The 21,289-nt window shown below is 45.6% G+C and overlaps 1 protein-coding gene across 1 annotated transcript in view; it reads left to right on the top strand.

Annotated features, from left to right (window-relative positions):
* GAB2 (GRB2 associated binding protein 2) overlaps positions 1–21,289 on the top strand; it is a 329,003-nt gene that overhangs the window by 203,244 nt on the left and 104,470 nt on the right. Inside the window, exon 2 of the mRNA XM_082245287.1 lies at positions 18,530–18,830. Coding sequence (XP_082101413.1) covers positions 18,530–18,830 — 301 coding nt within the window. The remainder of the gene's footprint in view (positions 1–18,529; positions 18,831–21,289) is intronic.

Here is a 21,289-nt window from a genome sequence, read left to right as displayed (position 1 = left end):
GGCAGTACTATGGGCACTGATTGTGGGCACTGATGGCGGGCACTGTGGGCACTGATGGTAGGCAGTAATTGGCACTTTATTTACATTGTGTGTAATCAGGGCACTGATCGGTGCCCTGATTACTTGTATTTGTCTCCCCTATGAGGAGGAGCCGCTGATCGGCTCTCCTCGCCTCACACTCTGACAGTGTGAGGCAAGGAGAGCCGAATAACGGCACTTCCTCATTTACATGTAACCGACTGTGATTGGACACAGCCGATAACATGTGTAAAGAGTCATGTCATTGACTCTTTACCAAGATCAGGATCGCGCCGTGTTGCTAGGGTCATGATCGCCGCTCCGATGAGAGGCTGTTCTGGTGCGCCGTCATATGACGGCGTCCCAGAACAATAGATGCACCGCTCCGCCGTCATAAGAAACCACAGTGTACACATCACCGTGGACTCGATGTCCGCCAGCACCCAACGATTACACAGGACACAGGCACTATGTAAACAAGTTAGATTGTGGTTCTGTCTGAAGGGAAGGCATTGATCCTGTGTCTTTACTAAGCAGGAACATGGATCTTTGCCTTCCCCTAGTCAAAGAACCCCCCTCCACAGTGAGTAAGCACAACCTAGGCACACAGTTAACCCTTTGCTCGCCCCTGCACCTTCTCTCTGAGAAAAAAAAAGTCCTGTGCGGATCACTTCTATGGACCAATATTCACAGCTGTGCGAATGCAGATCACGCATGCATGAGGTCTATTAACACCTTTAAGAACGCCCGCCGCACATTTACTGCGGCAGGCAGCCTGTCCTGCGCGGACTGACGTAGCCCTACGTGGTGCTGACAGATCGGACCCCTAACTGACATTTTTGACACTTTTGGGGGGGACCGGTGACATTACTACGGTATAAAGTGCTAAAAATATGCACTGTTACTGTAATAATGACACTGGCAGGGAAGGGGTTAACCTAGGGGTGATCAAAGGGCTAAATGTGAGCCTAGGGGGTGTTTTCTAACTGTGGGGGGGGATGGACTTGTGGAATCAATACAGAGACCTGTGATCAATAGGAGGATCACAGGCGCTCTGTGCTGATTCCAGAGAGAACAACGGTCAGCTGTGTTTACAACAGCAGACCGTTGTTGTCCTTCCCCAGAAAGTGATCGCGGGTGCCGAGCCAGCCTGCCGCAGTATACCTGCAGCGGGCGGGCGGGCGGTTAGACGGCAAGTGGTTAATAACCCTCTAGCTGGAGGCATCTGTGTGTAACTGAAAGCTGTCAGCCTTTGTCAGCAGCGGGATGAGCGGTGGATGGGAGCTGTCACAGCCGTCACATGACACTAACTTCCCCGGCGTGCCCCCCCCCCCGACACAGGTCTGCGAGCACAAACATCAGAGAGCTGTCACTGCGGAAGGAGATGGTTACACAGGACGCACGGCTGGGCTGTCACATCACACGGCGCACAGTCATCAACATAAATCAATATGTCTGTCTGTCTGCTGTATGGGGGTAATCTGCATTACAGGAACTCTGGTGTGCGAATAACGTAAAAAAAAAAAAAAAAAATTATAAATAAAACATTTTTTTATATACAGTAAAAGCTTGGATTGCGAGCATAATTCGTTCCAGATACGTGTTTGTAATCCAAAGCACTTGTATATCAAAGAAAATCTCCCCATCAGAAATAATGGAAACTCCTTCTGCCATTTATTGATAAATCCTTCAGTTTATGGTCCATATAAAAAGATTATAGCAATGTGATTGGTTGTGTAATCATAAAATGTCCAACCACAAATGGCGCCTCCACAAGGGGATTAGAGGCAAAATCCAGCAGGAGCTACAGAATATTAGTGCCGGTTCACACACCTATGCGATGCGGGAACCCTGCCAATCCACTGCGGGTTCCCGCATCGCACCCGACTCGCAGGCAGTTCACACTGCCATATGCGAATCACCGGGGGGGTCAATACAAAGTTAACGACACCCCCAGATCAGTTCGCATATCGCAAACTGTCAGTTCAGACAGGAACCTGGGATCGCATAGGTGTGATCCGATTCTGGTGCGGACCCGAAAAAAGGGTTCTGTGCGACTTTGGTCCGAATGCAATTCAGCCATACAATCTGTATGGCTGAATTCGCATCGCACAGACATCGCATGTGGTTTTCAAAGCAGTGCGCTCCGAATCACATACGATTTCTGACATCGCTGAAGTGTGAACCGCCACTAAAAGAGAAGAGAGGCGCCTCTAAGTGTAGCAATATGGTTACATTTAATGAAGGTACAACATTTAGTAACTCACATGGCTGATGAATAAAAGAGGCATCATCTAAGTATGGAGGCATCTGGGGTAAAGCTGTCCACATAGACCATCCTCCGCACCGCCGGCTCTCACCGCCGTCAGTCTGCAGTTGTGACCGGGAAGACTACCCTGCAGTAGAGTGATCTGAAAGCAAGGCTTGACGTGCTCGTGGGGCACAGTGTGGAAGGGATGAGGTTGATGGCGGTGCGGAGGATGGTCTATGTGGACAGCTTTACCCCAGATGCCTCCATACTTAGATGTGCCTCTTTTATTCATCAGCCATGTGAGTTGCTAAATGTTGAACCTTCATTAAATGTAACCATATTGCTACACTAAGTTCACACTGGGGCGACCTGTCAAGCGACCTGGTCGCCTGACAGGTCACCGTAGGTCGCCTGGCATAGAGAAGCTGTGGACCCGTTCTAATAGGAGCGACACAAGTCGCTTTGACTTAGAAAAAGGGTCCGGAGCTTCTTTGGGGCGACCTGCATTGACTTCAGTGTTATGAAGTCCATGTCGGCCGCTCCGAGGTCGCAGTGCGAGCAGCGCGCCGTGACCTGTGAGGTTGCCCCGGGAAGTCGGAACGCCCCAGTGTGAACAGGGCCTCAGAGGTGCCTCTCTTCTCTTTTGTACTCAGTGCTATTTGTATATCAACACATCGCTTGTTTATCAAGTCAAAATGTATTTAAAAAAAACTGCTTGTCTTGCAAAACGCACTTAAACCAAGTTACTCTCAATCCAAGGATTTACTGTATATGCACTATACTACCAAAAGTATTGGGACACCTGCCTTTACACACACATAAACTTTAATGGCATCCCAGTCTTAGTCTGTAGGGTTCAATATTTGAACTTTTTGGCTTAAATGCAAAATACTAGTGTGGTGAAAAACTAACACTGCACATCACTCTGAACACACCATCCCCACTGTGAAACATGGTGGTGACAGCATCATGTTGAGGGGAGGCTTTTCTTCAGCAGGGACAGGGAAGCTGGTCAGAGTTGATTGAAAGATGGACGGAGCCAAATACAGGGCAATCCTAGAGGAAAACCTGTTAGAGTCTGCAAAAGACTTGAGACTGGGGCGGAGGTTCACCTTCCAGCAGGAAAATGACCTGAAACCTACAGCCAGAGCTACAATGGAATGGTTTACATCAAAGCATATTCATATGTTAGAATGGCCCAGTCACAGTCCAGACCTAAATCACATTGAGAATCTGTGGCAAGACTTCAAAATTGCTGTTCACAGACGCTCTCCATCCAATCTGACAGCTTGAGCTACACTATATTACCAAAAGTATTGGGACGCCTGCCTTTACACACACATGAACTTTAATGGCATCCCAGATACAACTTCAACTCTTCTGGGAAGGCTGTCCACAAGGTTTAGGAGTGTGTCTATGGGAATGTTTGACCATTCTTCCAGAAGCGCATTTGTGAGGTCAGGGACTGATGTTGGATGAGAAGGCCTGATTTGCAGTCTGCGCTCTGATTCATCCCAAAGGTGTTCTCTCGGGTTGAGGTCAGGTTCCTCCAGTCAAGTTCCTCCACCCCAAACTCGCTCATCCATTATGGACCTTGCTTTGTGCACTGGTGAGCAGTCATGTTGGAATAGGAAGGGGTCATCCCCAAACTGTTCCCACAAAGTTGGGAGCATGAAATTGTCCAAAATATCTTGGTATGCTGACTTCTTAAGAGTTCCCTTCACTGGAACTAAGAGGCCAAGCCTAACCCCTGAATAACAACCCCACACCATAAATCCACCACCCACCAAATGATTTGGAGCAGTGCACAAAACAAGGTCCATAAAGACATGGATGAGCGAGTTTGGGGTGGAGGAACTTGAACACAGCCAATGACTGTTACTTATTATGTATGGACTTAATATGAAAACAGTTTTGGCTCTAACCACTTCTGGACAGGAAGATTTTACCCCCTTAATGACCAGGGCCATTTTTTGCGATTCGGCACTGCGTTACTTTAACGGACAATTGCGCGGTCGTGTGACGCTGTATCTAAATAAAATTGATGTCCTTTTTTTCCCTCAAATAGCATAACATTTCATTATTTTGGTGGTATTTGATCACCTGTGTGATTTTTATTTTTTGCGCTATGAACAAAAAAATAGCGACAATTCTGAAAAAAAAAAAAAAAAAAACAATATTTTTCACATTCTGCTATATAACATTCCCAAAAAAAAAAAAAATTAAAAATCAAAACTTTTTAACATTTTAGGCCAATTTGTATTCTGCTACATATTTTTGGTAAAAAAATTGCAAGCAAAAATGGTTTGCGCAAAAGTTATCGCGTCTACTAACTATGGGAAAGATTTATGTCATTTTTATTTTTTTTTACTAGTAATGGCGGTGATCTGCAATTTTTAGCGGGACTGCGACATTGCGGCGGACAGATCGGACCCCTAACTGACATTGTTGACACTTTTAGGGGGACCAGTGACATTACTACAGTAATCAATGCACTGTTACTGTACTAATGACACTGGCAGGGAAGGGGTTAACCCAGGGGCGATCAAAGGGTTAAGTGTGTACCTAGGGGGCGTGTTTCTAACTGTATGGGGCGGGGCTTGTGAAATGATCACAGAGACATGTGTTCCTATATAGAAGGATAACAGGCACTCTGTGATCATTCCAGGGAGAAGAACGGTCAGCTGTGTTTACAACAGCCGATCGTCCTTCTCTCTCAGCCGGGAGCGATCGCGGGTGTCAGGCAGCAATCGGAGCCGCCTGCCCCGTGCATCGGAGTCCCCGCTGACAAGTGGGGGGCGAGAGCACGCCGCCGGCGGTGCGCGCTCACCCCCTAGCTGCAGGCGCACGACCGACGTATACCCACTGCGGTTTGCGCAGGAGGGCCAGCCTGCCGCAGTGTAACTGCGGCGGGCGGCCCTTAAGTGGTTAATATGAAAACAGTTTTGGCTTTAGATACACATTTCATTTTTTTTTTTTTGTGTGATTGTGGATTGTACATAAAGCAGAACGCACCCGAAGCCCTTCACCCAAGCAGCAGGTGGCATTTGTTTGGCCTCCTGTCATTAATCGGGGTCAACCCCATTAACCGCTCCTCTGCAAATTAGAAAGTGATAAATATTTGTTCAGAGGGAGTTGTGGGATTTGTGTGTCTGGGGACTCTGTCAGCTTCAGGAGATGCTGCGATATAATGCCCCCAGTCACAGCGTGACGCATCCACTCGCCCAATTTTATCATACTTGCATGAAATGTAGCAGAATACATTTTCGCCTAGATTTATGAAGAAATTACATTTTATTTTTTATTTTATTTTTTGGATGTTTTATAACAGAGTAGAAAATATATATATATATATATATATTTTTTAAATGTTTTTTTGTTAATTTATGTGATAAAAAATAAAAACAAACAAGCATAACACCTATTCTAAAGCCACTACTGTTCTTAAAGCGGTTGTAAACCCAGGAAAAAAAAAACCTGCAAGACAAAGGCATAATGAGCTAGTATGCATCGCATACTAGCTCATTATATATTACTTACCTTAGAACGAAGCCCCGACACGGACCCCCAGACATCGCTGCGGGCGCTCCCTCAGTGTCTCTTCCGGGTTCGGCGGCTCCGGCACTGTGATTGGCCGGAGCCGCGATGACGCATGCGCGGAAGTGATTTTCCGGCAAGCTCCCGGGCAAGGAAAGCTGAAGGTAAGCCGGACCTTAAGAGCGCATGCACCGCTCGCGTGAGCGGCTGCATGCACTGCAAATATCTCCTAAACCGTGCCGGTTTAGGAGATATGAATTGTACCTACAGGTAAGCCTTATTATAGGCTTACCTGTCGTCAAAAGTGTCAAAAAGCGGGATACTACTGCTTTAACCACTTTACCACCGGAGGATTTTGCTGTCTTACGTCCAGGCCACTTTTTGCGATTCGGCGCTGTGCGATTTTAACTGACAATTGCGCGGTCTTGCGACGCCGTACCCAAACGAAATTTACGTCCTTTTTTTCCCACAAATAGAGCTTTCTTTTGGTGGTATTTGATCACCTGTGCGATTTTTACTTTTTGCGCTATAAACAAAAAAAGAGCGTATATTTTGAAAAAATAACAATATTTTTAACATTTTTTTATATGAAATTCCCCCCCAAAAAAATGTAAAAATCTAAATTTTTTTAAATTTTTAGCCAATTTGTTTTCTGCTACCTATGTTTGGTAAAAAAAATCACAATAACGGTATTTTGATTGGTTTGCGCAAAAGTTATTGCGTTTACTAACTAAGAGAAAGATTTCTGTCATTTTTGGTGTTTTTTTTTTTTTTAAAGAGTAATGGCGGCGATCTGCGATTTTTTTTTTTTTGCGGGACCGCGACATTGCGGCGGACAGGTCAGACCCTTGACTGACATTTTTTACACTTTTGGGGGTACCAGTGACATTACTGCAGTAATCAGTGCTATATATATGCACTGTTACTGTAATAATGACACTGGCAGGAAAAGGGTTAATTTTATTGGAGAGGGAGGGGTTAATGTATGCCTGGTGCTTACTGACGTGTGTGGGGGGAGGTGACTGAGTGACACAGGGACAGATCCAGGGTTCAGCTATGCTGAATCCTGCAATCTGTCACTCCTTATCACTTAGGAGATCCGCCCGCTCTGTTTACAGAAGCGGGCAGATCACCAGACTGGATTCCCCCCGAAGATCGGGGAAGAGCAGCGGCGATCACCGCCGCTCCTCCCCTGGCTCGACTCCCGCTGTGACTAAAAACAGCCGGAGCGCGCCTCCGGCGGCGCGCGAGCACCACCTACAGGGGGAGGAGTCCAGCCACGTAGGTCTACGTCGCTGGACGGGATCGTGCCACATTGCCGCACGCAGTAGTGTCAATGTGGGCGGTCGTAAAGTGGTTAAATGGGGAAATCTTTCCTGGAAACTAACTGGCTAAAAGCTTTTGCTGCCACATATGCTTCCTCAAAATTTACTAATCATTGGGAATTCTATCAAAAAACCTTAAACTTTTGGTATTTGACTCCCACTAAACTTTCCAAAAGTTACCCCTTGACTCCAGCATTATGTTGGAGAGAGTGTGGTGAACAAGGGACACTATTCCATATACTTTGGGAGTGTAAATAGATTAGAGCATTTTGGAACAAAATATTCTCTATGATCTCAGAAGTTGTGAAAAAAAAACATAATTCCAAGTCCTGAGATGGCGATCTTGCATCTAATTATCCATGAGATACCTATAAAGTACCGAGTAGTGGTCTTCCATCTTTTATTAGCGGCAAAACTCTTAATCACAAGAAGATGGAAATCTCAGGAGATACCATCTCCATCTGATATTGTTACATTACTTAATCAGCAATGTGAGATGGAAAAAATTATGGCCACTATAAGTTCGGCGAAGAAAATATTTGTAGTTAGATGGAATCCATGGCTAAACAATCTAAGATGTATGGTGACAATGAATTCGATAAGGTATTTGTGTTAAAGCGGAGTTCCACCCTAAATTTATACTTGCCTCCATGTTCTCGCTCCGGGTCACCTGAAAAACAAATGGATAATCGCAATTTATTTATTTTTTTACTTACCTTGTATAGAAGAAAATATACTTACCTTACTTCCTTCTTCCTCCCCTCGGCGGCCCGCGCCGTCACTTCCTGGCTCTGCAATGATTCCTGGGAGCTGAACGTCATAGCTCCCAGGAATCATTGCGCCTGCACCGGCCCCGAAGTCAGTTCCGGGGCGCGCGCGTCATTCCCTTCTAAACAGCTTCTGGGCATGCCCAGAAGCTGTGGAGGGATGACGCGCGCGCACCGGAAGTGACGGCGGGGCCGGTGCAGTGCATCGTGGGACCGAAGAAGAAGGAAGAGGACGCAGAAGAGGACGCGCTGGCTTCAGCTGCCCACACCTGAGATGGCAGCGCTGGAGAATACTTTTTCAAGGTAAGTATTTCTCCTAAAAGGTAAGTGCAACCCGGGACAGATCACAGGCTAGCCATTGTGGAATGTACTAGCCCTGACTGTCCCGGGGGTATTTTTATTAAAAAAAAGTATCCCCTGGGTGGAACTCCGCTTTAAGGATTGCTTAGTAGGAATGAATTTATTGATCATGAGGTAAAACGGGAATGGGCTATGGGGAACAGGTCTCTCTTTTATTATAAGATCGATGTCTGGTGACGATAGATCGAAGATAATGTTATATATATATATACATATATATATATATATATATATATATATATATATATATATATATATATATGGAAACCCCATTCCCCATTGCTTGACGATTAAACTGAGTTGGATAGAAGATTTCCCCTTTTCCTATCTCTCTCCCTGTCCTTCCCCCCCCCCCTTTTTTTGTTGTTGTTTGTTTTGTAGGCAAAATGTTATGATAAGTTTATTGCAACATTTTATGTTGATATTTTTTTGTTTTGTTTTCTGTGTATTAGGCTCGGGTCACACTATTGCGATGCGGGAAGGCTGCGAATTCGCAGCCTGTTCCCGCATCGCACACGCACCCCCGGCAGTTCACACTGCCATATGCGATACGCTGGGGGTGTCAATGTAATCTTAACGACACCCCCAGTTTGATCGCATATCGCAGTGCGATCGTGCAGTTCGCACAGGATGGGATCGCACAAGTGTGAACCGCTGTGCGATCCGATCCTGATGCGGCTGCAAAAATGCCTCCTGTGCGTGTTTGCACCGGGTGCGATGCGAATTTAGCCATACAAACTGTATGGCTAAACTCGCACCGCACAGCTGATCGCATGTAATGTCGGAGCAGTGCGCTCCGACATTACATGCGAACCCGGCACTCGCATGAGTGTGAACCGGGTCTTACTATTTTGTGGAAAAATTACAATAAGTCCCGGTTCACACTTCTATGATGCGGGAAGGCTGCGAATTCGCAGCCTGTTCCCGCATCGCATCCGCACCTCTGGCAGTTCACACTGCCATATGCGATACGCAGGGGGTGTCAATGAAATGTTAACGACACCCCCAGTTTGATCGCATATTGCAGTGCAATCTGACAGTACGCACAGAATCAGATCGCACAAGTGTGAACCACCATGCGATCCGATTCTGAGGCGGCTGAAAAAAAGCCTCATGTGCGAGTTTGTTGCGGATGCGCTGCAAATTCAGTCATACAAAGTGTATGGCTGAATTGGCATCCGCACAGGAGATCGCATGTAATGAAGGAGCAGTGCGCTCCGAATTACATGCGATCTCTGCAGCCGCAATGTGAACCGGCACTAAAAGAGATATTTGGGGGGTTTGTGCTAGAAAAGGTAATATTATAGGGGGAAGGGGATTTTTTTTTTTTTGTGCTAGCATGGGTGATTGGGGGTACTTGTGCTAGGAATTTTGGGGGGGGGGGGGGGGTGGGAGATTTGTGCAAGGATGGGGTATGAGGGGGAAATTTGAAGTGGGAGGGGAGGAATTGTGCTCAGAGGGGAAATATGTTCAGAGAAAGTGGTTGTTGGGCGCTTCTGACCAGGCAAGAGGGAAGGAGTCCACCGCTGTAGAAGGGGCGCAGGGGATGCTCCAAATTCTTGTTGGGGACTGTCCTGAATGGCAAAGTACGAGGCAGCACTGACTAGGAAACTCCGAGGAATCCGCTGGCACAAGTAGAAAAAAGAAAACAGGCGCCACTGTAGTTAGCCAGAAAGTTTATTGCACAAAATACATACTGACTTACATAAAAGTAAGCTCCAATCCGTATCGCAGCGTCTCCAGCGCACGATCCGGCCGTCCACCGGTCCGGAGGTGATGTCACAGGAAGCTGGTCGGAGACTGGGTAACCCTGAAGCCGCAAATGGAACGCAGACTCCCGGAAATGACGCAACGCGTTTCGGAGCATGCGCACTCGGCTCCTTCCTCAGGCGTAAGTGACTGCCACCTGGTGCCAGGTTTAAATACAGCAGTCCACGATCAATTAACATTACAATCAACACAAGGGGCGGCGCAATACTCTGCAGACCAGCTATAAAGCCAACACTTCTGGAGAGTCCGCACAACACTTTTAAATAATATAGTGGATTTCATACTGGGGCTTATCCATATACAAACAGCTTTAGACAAACAATATACATTACAAGTATTATTACGTCCTCTACTATAGATGTACTGAAACATGACTTTCACACGATATGCTAAAAATTAAAAATTAAAAGTAAATTTTATATACACATATGTCCCTCTGTATTGGGGTACACCGGAAAAAGGGGGCTACCTTATAAATAAGAAGAACACATAGGCTCCTGAATCCAGAAATCATGAACTCACCAAGGAATTCATTTTCCATGATCCGAAATGCATTATGAATATATATATATATATATATATATATATATATATATATATACATATACATATATATATATAAGAAAAAGAATTACACATACTAAATAAAAAATAAATATTTTAAAAAACAATAATAAGATATGTTAAAAAGCATACCTATATGTGTGCAGGTGTAGAGCACGTGCAGACACATATGTACGCATGCACCCTGGGATAGGGGGAGGGGGGGGGGGGAAAGTGAGGGGGAAGGAAAAGGGGAGGACGGGTGGGGGAAGGGGGGGGAAAATTAGAAAGAAGAGGGAAAAAAGAAGAAAAATTGAGTGGATAAAAATGCACTGACTCACAGAATAGTATTAATATCTAGCTCCTCGTTTAATCCCCCGGGAGCCAGAACATTCAGGGCGTATATCCAGTAAGTTTCCCTACTGCATAGACGCCTGAACCTCTCAGCCTCAGAAGTACCTTTTGGGATAGCCTCAATCACCCAGACATATAGTCCCTCAGTGGACTTGTCATGATGTTGAAGGAAATGTCTGGGGACACTGTGGTGGTCTTTGCCCTCCTGGATATAACGTCGGTGCTGACCAAATCGTGCTCTTAAAGTCCGTATGGTCCTGCCAACATAGTGCAGGCCACACGGACAAACCAGACAATACACCACAAATTCAGACGAACAGGTATGGAATTCATTGATTCCATACCTGTTGCCTCCAATCACAAAATCTTTCTGTCCATGCTTGACATATGAACATGTCAGGCATTGTATTTTACGACACTGGTACATGCCAGTGACGTTAAAAAAGGTCAGGGACGGGGAAGCATATTTTTTGGATTTGAATTTACTGGGTGCAATTTTAGTTTTTATATTGGGGGCCTTTCTGTATGAGAACCGGGGTTTGTCAGGAAGTACTGCCTTTAGATGAGGGTCTTGGAGTAGGAGTGGCCATTGTTTCTTTACCACACGCTCCATTTGTCGGTGGTGATTATGAAATTGAGTAGTAAATCTCATCTGTGTGGCATCAGATCCAGTCTTATTACACTTAACAGTCTGTGGTGCTATATATAAGGAGAACGCCTGCTCAACAATGGTATCCGGGTATCCTTTTTCTAGAAATTTTTGTTTAAGGGCTGTGCCTTGCTCTTTATAGTCCGAGATCTTAGTGCAATTATGTCTTAGTCTACAGAATTGGCTTTTAGGGATATTGTCTAACCAACGGGGATGGTGGCAGCTCTGATAGTGCAGCAGTGAATTGCCTGCAGTAGGTTTTATGTAATTCTTGGCCAGTATTCGCTGGTTATCATGGTGAAGATCCAGATCCAAAAATGCCAAATGGTCAGGATCAATCACAGAGGTGAACCTAAGTCCCATGTCATTGTTGTTACAATGGGAAACGAAGTTCAGAACCTCTGCAGCCTCTCCATCCCAAATGATGACGATATCGTCAATATATCGACCGAAAAACACTATATGTGGAACATAAGGATTATTATTCAACACATATCGAGTTTCCCAATGTCCCATGGTGAGATTGGCGTACGATGGGGCGAAATTCGCTCCCATCGCCGTACCCATAATCTGTAGATAATAGTTGTCGTTGAACAAAAAGTAGTTATGTGAAAGACAAAACAACGTGGCTTGCATAATGAAGTCAGCCTGTTTGGGGTGAATGGTGTCATCCTGACTGAGATAGAACTCTAGGGCCCTCATGCCGACTGTGTGTGGGATGGATGTATACAAAGATTGTACATCCAACGAAACCCACAAATATGTCGGTTCCCATGTATACGGTGTAAGGAGTTCTAATAGGTGTATACCATCCCTAATATAGGAGGGGAGCTCTTGGACTATAGGTTGTAAGAATATGTCAATATACTGCGAGAAGCCGCTAGTGATGCTTTCCATCGCAGCAACAATAGGCCTACCAGGAGGATTGGTGGTGCACTTATGCACCTTCGGTAGGTGATAAAAATATGGAGTGTGAAAAAAGTCCCTAAAAAGAAAAGACATCTCGGTTTTGGAGATGACACCATTCCTCAGGGCTGTACTGGCTATTGGTATGCTTTTTAACATATCTTATTATTGTTTTTTAAAATATTTATTTTTTATTTAGTATGTGTAATTCTTTTTCTTATATATATATGTATATGTATATATATATATATATATATATATATATTCATAATGCATTTCGGATCATGGAAAATGAATTCCTTGGTGAGTTCATGATTTCTGGATTCAGGAGCCTATGTGTTCTTCTTATTTATAAGGTAGCCCCCTTTTTCCGGTGTACCCCAATACAGAGGGACATATGTGTATATAAAATTTACTTTTAATTTTTAATTTTTAGCATATCGTGTGAAAGTCATGTTTCAGTACATCTATAGTAGAGGACGTAATAATACTTGTAATGTATATTGTTTGTCTAAAGCTGTTTGTATATGGATAAGCCCCAGTATGAAATCCACTATATTATTTAAAAGTGTTGTGCGGACTCTCCAGAAGTGTTGGCTTTATAGCTGGTCTGCAGAGTATTGCGCCGCCCCTTGTGTTGATTGTAATGTTAATTGATCGTGGACTGCTGTATTTAAACCTGGCACCAGGTGGCAGTCACTTACGCCTGAGGAAGGAGCCGAGTGCGCATGCTCCGAAACGCGTTGCGTCATTTCCGGGAGTCTGCGTTCCATTTGCGGCTTCCGGGTTACCCAGTCTCCGACCAGCTTCCTGTGACATCACCTCCGGACCGGTGGACGGCCGGATCGTGCGCTGGAGACGCTGCGATACGGATTGGAGCTTACTTTTATGTAAGTCAGTATGTATTTTGTGCAATAAACTTTCTGGCTAACTACAGTGGCGCCTGTTTTCTTTTTTCTAGAGGGGAAATATGAGCTGTAGAGGATTTGTACTAGGAGAAGGGGGGTGGGGGGTTGGATTTGTGCCGGGAGGGGGGGGTCAACATTTCGATTGATGCTCATATTTCTTTGGGGGGGGGGGATTTGAGCTGAGAGGGGGTTGAGTATGGCGGGTTTTTAATGGGAGGAGAGGAAATTTATGCTTAGGGGGTCAGCATTTAGATTAGTGCTCAATTTTCTCTCGGGGTGGGGGGGTTGAGTATGGTGGGTTTTTGCTGGGAGCAGAGGGGGGGGAGGTAAGATGTGTGGTAGGAGGGGGAGTTTTGGGGGGGGTTGTGCTAGAAAAGGTAATATGATGGGGGGGGGGGGATTTGTGCTAGCATGGATGATTGGGGGTACTTGTGCTAGGAAATTTGGGGGGGGGGGATTTGGGCTAGGATGGCGGATGAGGGGGAAATTTGAAGTAGGAGGGAGAGGAATTGTGCTCAGATGAGAAATATGTTGTGTGGAAGATTTGTACTAGGAGAGGGGAATGTTTTTTTTTTTTTTATTGGGGGGGGGGGCTTGATTCGTGCTGGGGGCACATAGAGAATGAGGAGATTTGAGCTGAGGGGGGGGGGGGCTGAGTATGGCGGGTTTGTACTGGGAGGAGAGGGAATTTATGCTTAGCGGGTCAGCATTTGCATTAGTGCTCAATTTTGTCTCAAGTGGGGGGGAGGGGATTGAGTATGGTGGGTTTTTACTAGGGAGCAGAGGGGGGAGGGGACGATTTGTGGTAGGAGGGGGAGTTTTGGGAGGTTTGTATTAGAAAAGATAATAGAAAGGGGGGGGGGATTTGTGCTAGCATGGATGATTGGGGGTACTTGTGCTAGGAAATTTGAGGATGGGGGGATTTGTGCTAGGAAACATGGGGGGGATTTTTGCTCAGGGGGGGTTGAGTATGGCGGGTTTGTACTGGGAGGAGAGGGAATTTATGCTTAGGGGGTCAGCATTTAGATTAGTGCTCAATTTTCTCTGGGGGGGGGGATTTGAGCTGGGGAGGGTTGAGTATGGTGGGTTTTTACTGGGTAGCAGAGGGGGGACGGGACGATTTGTGGTAGGAGGGGGAGTTTTGGGGGGTTTGTGCTGAAAAGGTAATATGATGGGGGGGATTTTTGCTAGCATGGATGATTGGGGGTACTTGTGGTAGGAAATTTGGGAGGGGGAGATTTGTGCTAGGATGAAGGCTGAGGGGGGAATTTGAAGTGGGAGGGGGAGGAATTGTGCTCAGAGGGGAAATTTGAGGTGTGGAAGATTTGTACTAGGAGAGTGGAATGTTTTTTTTTTTTTTGGGGGGGGGGAGGGTTTGATTTGTGCTGGGGGCATATATAGAATGAGGAGATTTGGATTTTTGAGGAGCTGGGGGGGGGGTTGAGTATGGGGGGTTTGTACTGGGAGGGGAGGGAATTTATGCTTAGGGGGTCAGCATTTAGATTAGTGCTTAATTTTCCTTCGGGGGGGGGGGGGGTTTGAGCTGAGGGGGGGGGTGAGTATGGCGGGTTTGTACTGGGAGGGGAGAGAATTTATGCTTAGGGGGTCAGCATTTAGATTAGTGCCCAATTTTTTTTGGGGGGGGGATTTTTTTACTGATACATAATGCTCATACATCTTTGGGGGGGGGGGGGGGGGTACAGTTTGGCATGTTTGCCCTGGGCTCTGGATGACTTTGTCCCGGCACTGCTGCCTGGGGCCATCCGGATTCTCCATAAAGGGTGGGGTCTTAAAGGTGAACTAAATCCAAATATCCTGGCCACCCCCCCCCCCCGGACACCCAGCGGGTGTGATGCTCGGTGTAGCGGTCCGTACACTGTACACCACAATACACAGCCCCCCGGAGTGAGTGTTCACTATAATGCTAGCAAAGGGGTGACCACGGGATCAATGAGAAGCTCTGCTTTGTTCCGGGGACACCTTACCAGAAGAAACCTCAGTTGAGGTTCTCATTGGTCCGCATGGTCACAGTTGCATTAACCAATGAGTGCTTGCCATTGTGAGTATTATGATGGATGCTTACTCCGGGGCTGAGTATTGCGGTGTGCAGAGCGCTATACTGGCAGCAGGGGGTATCACAGCCGCTCCCTGCAGTGGGGTCCAGAGGGGTGGCCAAGATATTTGGAGTTCATTTTTTTTCGGCTATAGCCGAATCAAATGACGTCTTCACCTGATCGCGCTTGCTGCTCGCCTCCTGCGGCGCGCATCGGCAGTGATCTGTGATCGCTTTGTCCTTTGGACACTGCTGATCATAGATCGGGGTAAAGAGCCAATCACATGCAGCCTCATCAGTGCAGCCTCATCAGTGCCCCCTATCAGTGCATATCAGTGCAGCCTCATCAGTGCTGCCAATCAGTGCCATCAGTGCTGCCTATAAGTGCCTACCAGTGCTGCCAATAAGTGCCACCTATCAGTGCAGCCTCATCAGTGCCTACCAGTTCCACTTCATCAGTGCCACCTATCAGTGCATATTAGTTCAGCCTCATCAGTGCCAACCAGTGCTGCCAATCAATGCTTCCTGTAAGTGCCTACTAGTGATGTCTGTCAGTGCTGCCTATCAGCGTCCATCATTGCCACCTATCAGTGCCCGTCAGTGCAGTCTCATCAATGCCCATCAGTGACGTCTCAACAGTGCCACCTATCAGTGCAGCCTCATCAGTGCCCTTCAGTGCCACCTATCAGTTAATATCAGTGCTGTCTCATCAGTGCCCATTAGTGCAGCCTCATCAGCACACATCAGTGATGGAGAAAAACAACTTATTTACAAAACTTTATAACAGAAACGAAAAAAAAAAGCAAAAAAAAAAAAAAAAATACCCAGTGGTGATGAAATCCCACCAAAAGAAAGCTCTGTCTGTCTCAAAATAATAATAAAAATTTAGTTTGGATATTGTGTTGCATGACCGCACAATTGTCAGGGTGCGACAATGCTGAAAGCTGAAAATTGGCCTGGGCAGAAAGGGGGTGAAAGTGCCCGATAGACAAGTGGTTAAAGTCGATGTAAATCCTAACAAAATAATGGAATAAATAAATTACTAAAAAATAAGCCAAACATTTTTTTTTAAAAGTACTCCTTTTCTCCCCTTGGTAAATCCCCGTAATGCTGATCTCCTGCAGCCACTTTATGCCCACCTCAATGGCGGCATGGCATTTCTGAAGGAAGGAGGGGGTTCTGACGGTGCCAGCAGAGGTGCGTGCCTGTGTAAGTGTGTGTTGTTTGTAGTCTGCATGGGAAGGGTGACAACACGTGTGTACAATTAGGGGGCAGGGACAGAACGTTGTCACCCTATAACAGGTGGTGCCTTCATAGCAGAATCACTGAGTATCATTTATAGTGAAAGCCGCAATTTTACATTGATAAATCTCTGCGTTAAAACAGGATATTAGCTTCCCACTACTCACCCCCCCCCCCCCCCCCCATATGTAGTCAGCCCACTTTACATGTCTGCAGGTTGTTTTTAGACTGTGACACGGGTCCAACGGTGACATTATCTGTCAGTGACACATTATTCACATTCTTTGTGTTTTCTGTACACTGAAATAATATTACTAGAGAGGAAGACAGATGGCCAGTGAACCTTGTATGGCCGAGTATTGGGGCCGCCATGGAAGAGCCAGAGATAGAAAACATTAAATAGGAATAAAAAATACGTTAAATGCCACACTCACAAAATGTGATGTCAGATGTACGCAATGCTTTTCTTTTGTTTTTATGACCACATGGTACCAGCTCATTGGGTTTTAGCTGTTTTTATGTTTTTGTTTCTATATAATAAAATTATGTACATTTTTTAATTCTTTTTTTTTAGGTTTTAATAATTTTTTAGTATATTACGCATTTGTTTTTATTTTTATTTTATTCTAGACTGTGACAATAGGCCACATTCACACTTTATGTGAATTTTTAGTTTTTAAACATTTTTTTGTGTTTATTGTATTTTATGTATTTATTTTTTAATTTTTATTTTATTCTAGACTGTGACAATAGGCCACATTCACACTTTATGTGAATTTTTAGTTTTTAATAATTTTTTTTTTTATGTATTTTTTTTATTTTTATTCTAGACTGTGACAATAGGCCACGATCACACTTTATGCTTTCATGACCATGGGGAATCTACTCATCCAAAATACTTATTACATCCAATAACTTGAGAAATGTCATCTAAAAGTACTTCAAATATTTATTTGCTTTCAACATTTGATTTTGAAATAAATGTATTTCCAAAATGAAAACTACATTCACTGTTAGAAAGGTGTTTATTCGAGAAGAATTTTCCATCCTGCATGCTCACTTGCACAGTATCTCACAAAAGTAAGTACACCCCTCACATTTTTGTAAATATTTTAGTATATCTTTTCATGTGACAACACTGAAGAAATGAACCATGAATGCCAACATGTACTGTGACATACTGAAGCAGAGCATGATCCCCTCCCTTCATAGACTGGGCCGCAGGGCAGTATTCCAACATGATAATGACCCCAAGCACACCTCCAAGACAACCATTGCCTTGCTAAAGAAGCTGAGGGTAAAGGTGATGGACTGGCCAAGCATGTCTCCAGACCTAAACCCTATTGAGCATCTGTGGGGCATCCTCAAATGGAAGGTGGAGGAGCGCAAGGTCTCTAACATCCACCAGCTCTGTGATGTCATCATGGAGGAATGGAAGAGGACTCCAGTGGAAACCTGTGAAGCTCTGGTGAACTCCATGCCCAAGAGGGTTAAGGCAGTGCTGGAAAATAATGGTGCTTTGGGCCCAATTTGGACATTTTCACTTTTCATTTTAATTTTCACCAGCGGTTTAGACATTAATGGCTGTGTGTTGAGTTATTTTGAGGGGACAGCAAATTTACACTGTTATACAAGCTGTACACTCACTACTTTACATTGTAGCAAAGTGTCATTTCTTCAGTGTTGTCACATGAAAAGATATAATAAAATATTTACAAAAATGTGAGGGGTGTACTCACTTTTGTGAGATACTATATGTAACACTTTAGTTGGTCTCTACACTTCTATAGTTCTCCTGTAGTGCCGGAATCCTACCCCATCATTGACTGTGGGTCTCTTTTACCAGGCATGGAAGAAGAGGTGGTTTATCCTCAGGAGCGGGCGCATGAGCGGAGATCCCGACGTCCTGGAATACTACAAGAATGACCACTCCAAGAAACCCATCCGGGTGATTAACCTTAGCTGCTGTGAGCAGGTGGACTCCGGACTGACCTTCAACAAGAAAGAGCTGCAGGACAGCTACGTCTTCGACATAAAGACCAGCGACCGCACCTTCTACCTGGTGGCCGAGACTGAAGAAGAGATGAACAAGTGGGTCCGGAGCATATGTCAGATCTGTGGCTTTAACCAGTCCGACGAAAGCACCGGTAAGTGGCCAACAGTGTTCAAATGAACCTTTTAAGACAAACTAATAGTTTGTATAGACGGCTGAGCATCTGTCCAATCGGCTTCTTGAGCATCCTATGGTCAGCCATGGTCAATAAGATGGGGTTGGCCTCCCAGTTTTTTTTCAGTAGTATGGGACATACACAGTGAAATGGTAACTTCATAGAACATTATCTCAATACAAAATCGCATTTGCACGATCAATGTATGGGTGCATCCTGCTGGGAAAAAAAATCACTCAGAGCAGTTGTCAGAGGATGAAACTAAAAGTAGGCAGGAAGCCCAAGCAACCAGGTAATGAGTATATGGAAGTCTAGGGACCCTTCTGGGTGGGCTGTGTTGGCGCCCGCCCTGCAATGGAGGGGAGTCCTTTCGATCTCCAAAAAAAAAGTCACAGGAACATGGGGGAAGTCTGATGCAAAGCCTTCAACTAAGGTCAGGGCATACCAATTTTTTCAGGAGTTAAAATTAGAGAAAGGAAGTCAGGGATAGGAGAAAAAGAAAGAGGAAGGAAGAAGGGAGGAAAAAAAAAGGGGGGGGGGCGGTACGGGGAAGGAAAAGGAAGAGGGGGAGGTTGTATTTGAGGGAGAGTTCCACCAAGAGTGTGAGGAACGTCAAAGCTTATCATGCAATATGAGTCTCAGGCACAGAGCTAAAGCTGTGCATGTTGGAGCTATTCATCTTAGAAGCAGAAAAGGTCGCAATAAAACCACCTGGTCTTATGTTCCTCCGATTTATCCCGAATAGCAGCAGCCAGGTCTTCCATCTCTTTAATATTATTAACCATTGCGACTTGCGAGCCATTTGGGCCCCCGTAGGGGCAGAATGTAGTTTCCACTGGTTCAGTGTGCATGCCCGCATTATTTTAAGAAAGTGTTTGGGAAGAGATTTGTGATAACGCTTCCTCGATAGGGGAGTAAGGTTAAGTTGGTCTGCAGCTGGGTCGTTAAATAGGGAAATGTTTGTTAACTTGTGAATGAGTGAAAGGACTGGTTTTCAAAAGGTTTGAAGCATGGGGCATTCCCACAAGGTATGGAGAATGGTGCCCGGATGTTGCTCACAGTGCCAACAACGTTCACATTGATTGGGGAATAGTTTAGCTAGAATGGATGGTGTTCGGTACCAACGTGTGATTATTTTCAGAAAATCTCCTGATACTACAAAAGGAGGACTTCTGTGCAAAGAAAAGTATGCACTGCTTTTGGGGTTCTGTAAAAGTGACTCTTTCCCACTTCGCTAGGAACGGTGGGTCAACAGTGGCGTGGAGGTCCAACAGGATTTTGTAAGATGTAGGGAGGGATCTACGAATCGAGCCTTCACCCAAGCAAAGCTCTTCAAATGAGTTGATCTGCTGGGGGAAGAGCACAGGTTTGGGCATGGAACCAAGGAAGTGTAAAGGTGAATAGTTCCCCATAGGTCCAGCGCAAGAGGTGCTTGTCCAGGTAACATAGTCCACCTCCTACTTAGTAGGAGGGCTACCTCCAGGCCCACCTGCCCCTTATCTATGCATTATAATGCATGTGCTCCCACTATGAAGGCTCTTATAAATTTAGAAGGGTTCGGACTGCAAGTAATACAGGGTGCCTTGAAGGGGCCTTGCACCTTACACATCAGTTTGCAAATGTGTGCAAACTAGACCCCTGTTTTTTATGTATACTGTTGGACAGGTTAATTCGGTTGGTAAGCAGACTGGTTGGTGGGTTTAGCTGGGAATTTTCTCTGGTTTTGTCTTTCATGCGTTTGCCCTTCCATGTGCTCCTTGCTGGGAAGGCCAGTTATAGATGGGGGCAGGGGACATTTTTTTTTTAGTAGGAGTCCAGCCTGTTGGTCGTAGAAAATGGGTGCCCGTTAAAGCCCTTTTTGAGCCTGCAAAGGCCTCCCTTTTAATCTATAACATCCTCCACTGTTCTGGGAAGGCTTTCCACAAGTTGTTGTGTGTCTGTGGGAATCTGTGACCATTTGTGAGGTCAGGTAATAATATTGGATGAGAAGACCTGGCTCACAATTGGTGTTCCAATTAATTCTGTAGGTGTTCAGTAGGGTTAAGCAGGGGAGGACTGGGGCAGGGGGGCAATTTCCCCCTGGGCCGCTCTGATGCCCCGTAAAAAGGCTGCACCGCTTCTGCCACCGACATGTCTAAAGAATTCCTGATGAAGAGAAATAAAAAGTCACTGCCGCTGACCTACTGAGTGCGGGTTGAAGACAAGGACAGAGCGCAGGCCTCCTCCCCCCAGCATGGATGGTGTAAACTGTGTCTGAGCAGAGGCCGGTTCCATGCCCTACTGGAGACTCTTCTGCCCCGACCAACCCCAACCGAGCTGTCCCAGCTCCTCCCAACCTCCCTCTGCTGACCAGGTCGGAAACCTAGATTCAGACAGTAAGTGGAGAGTATCTGGAGCAGGGCTTCAGCCTGGAATGGGGGTCAGGAGGAGGATTGGGA

Source organism: Pelophylax lessonae (genome assembly GCF_965119305.1).
Source record: "Pelophylax lessonae genome assembly, chromosome: 2".
NCBI lineage: Eukaryota > Metazoa > Chordata > Amphibia > Anura > Ranidae > Pelophylax > Pelophylax lessonae.
Note: the sequence above shows the minus strand (reverse complement) of the source record. Positions and strands in the feature narration are given on the sequence as shown.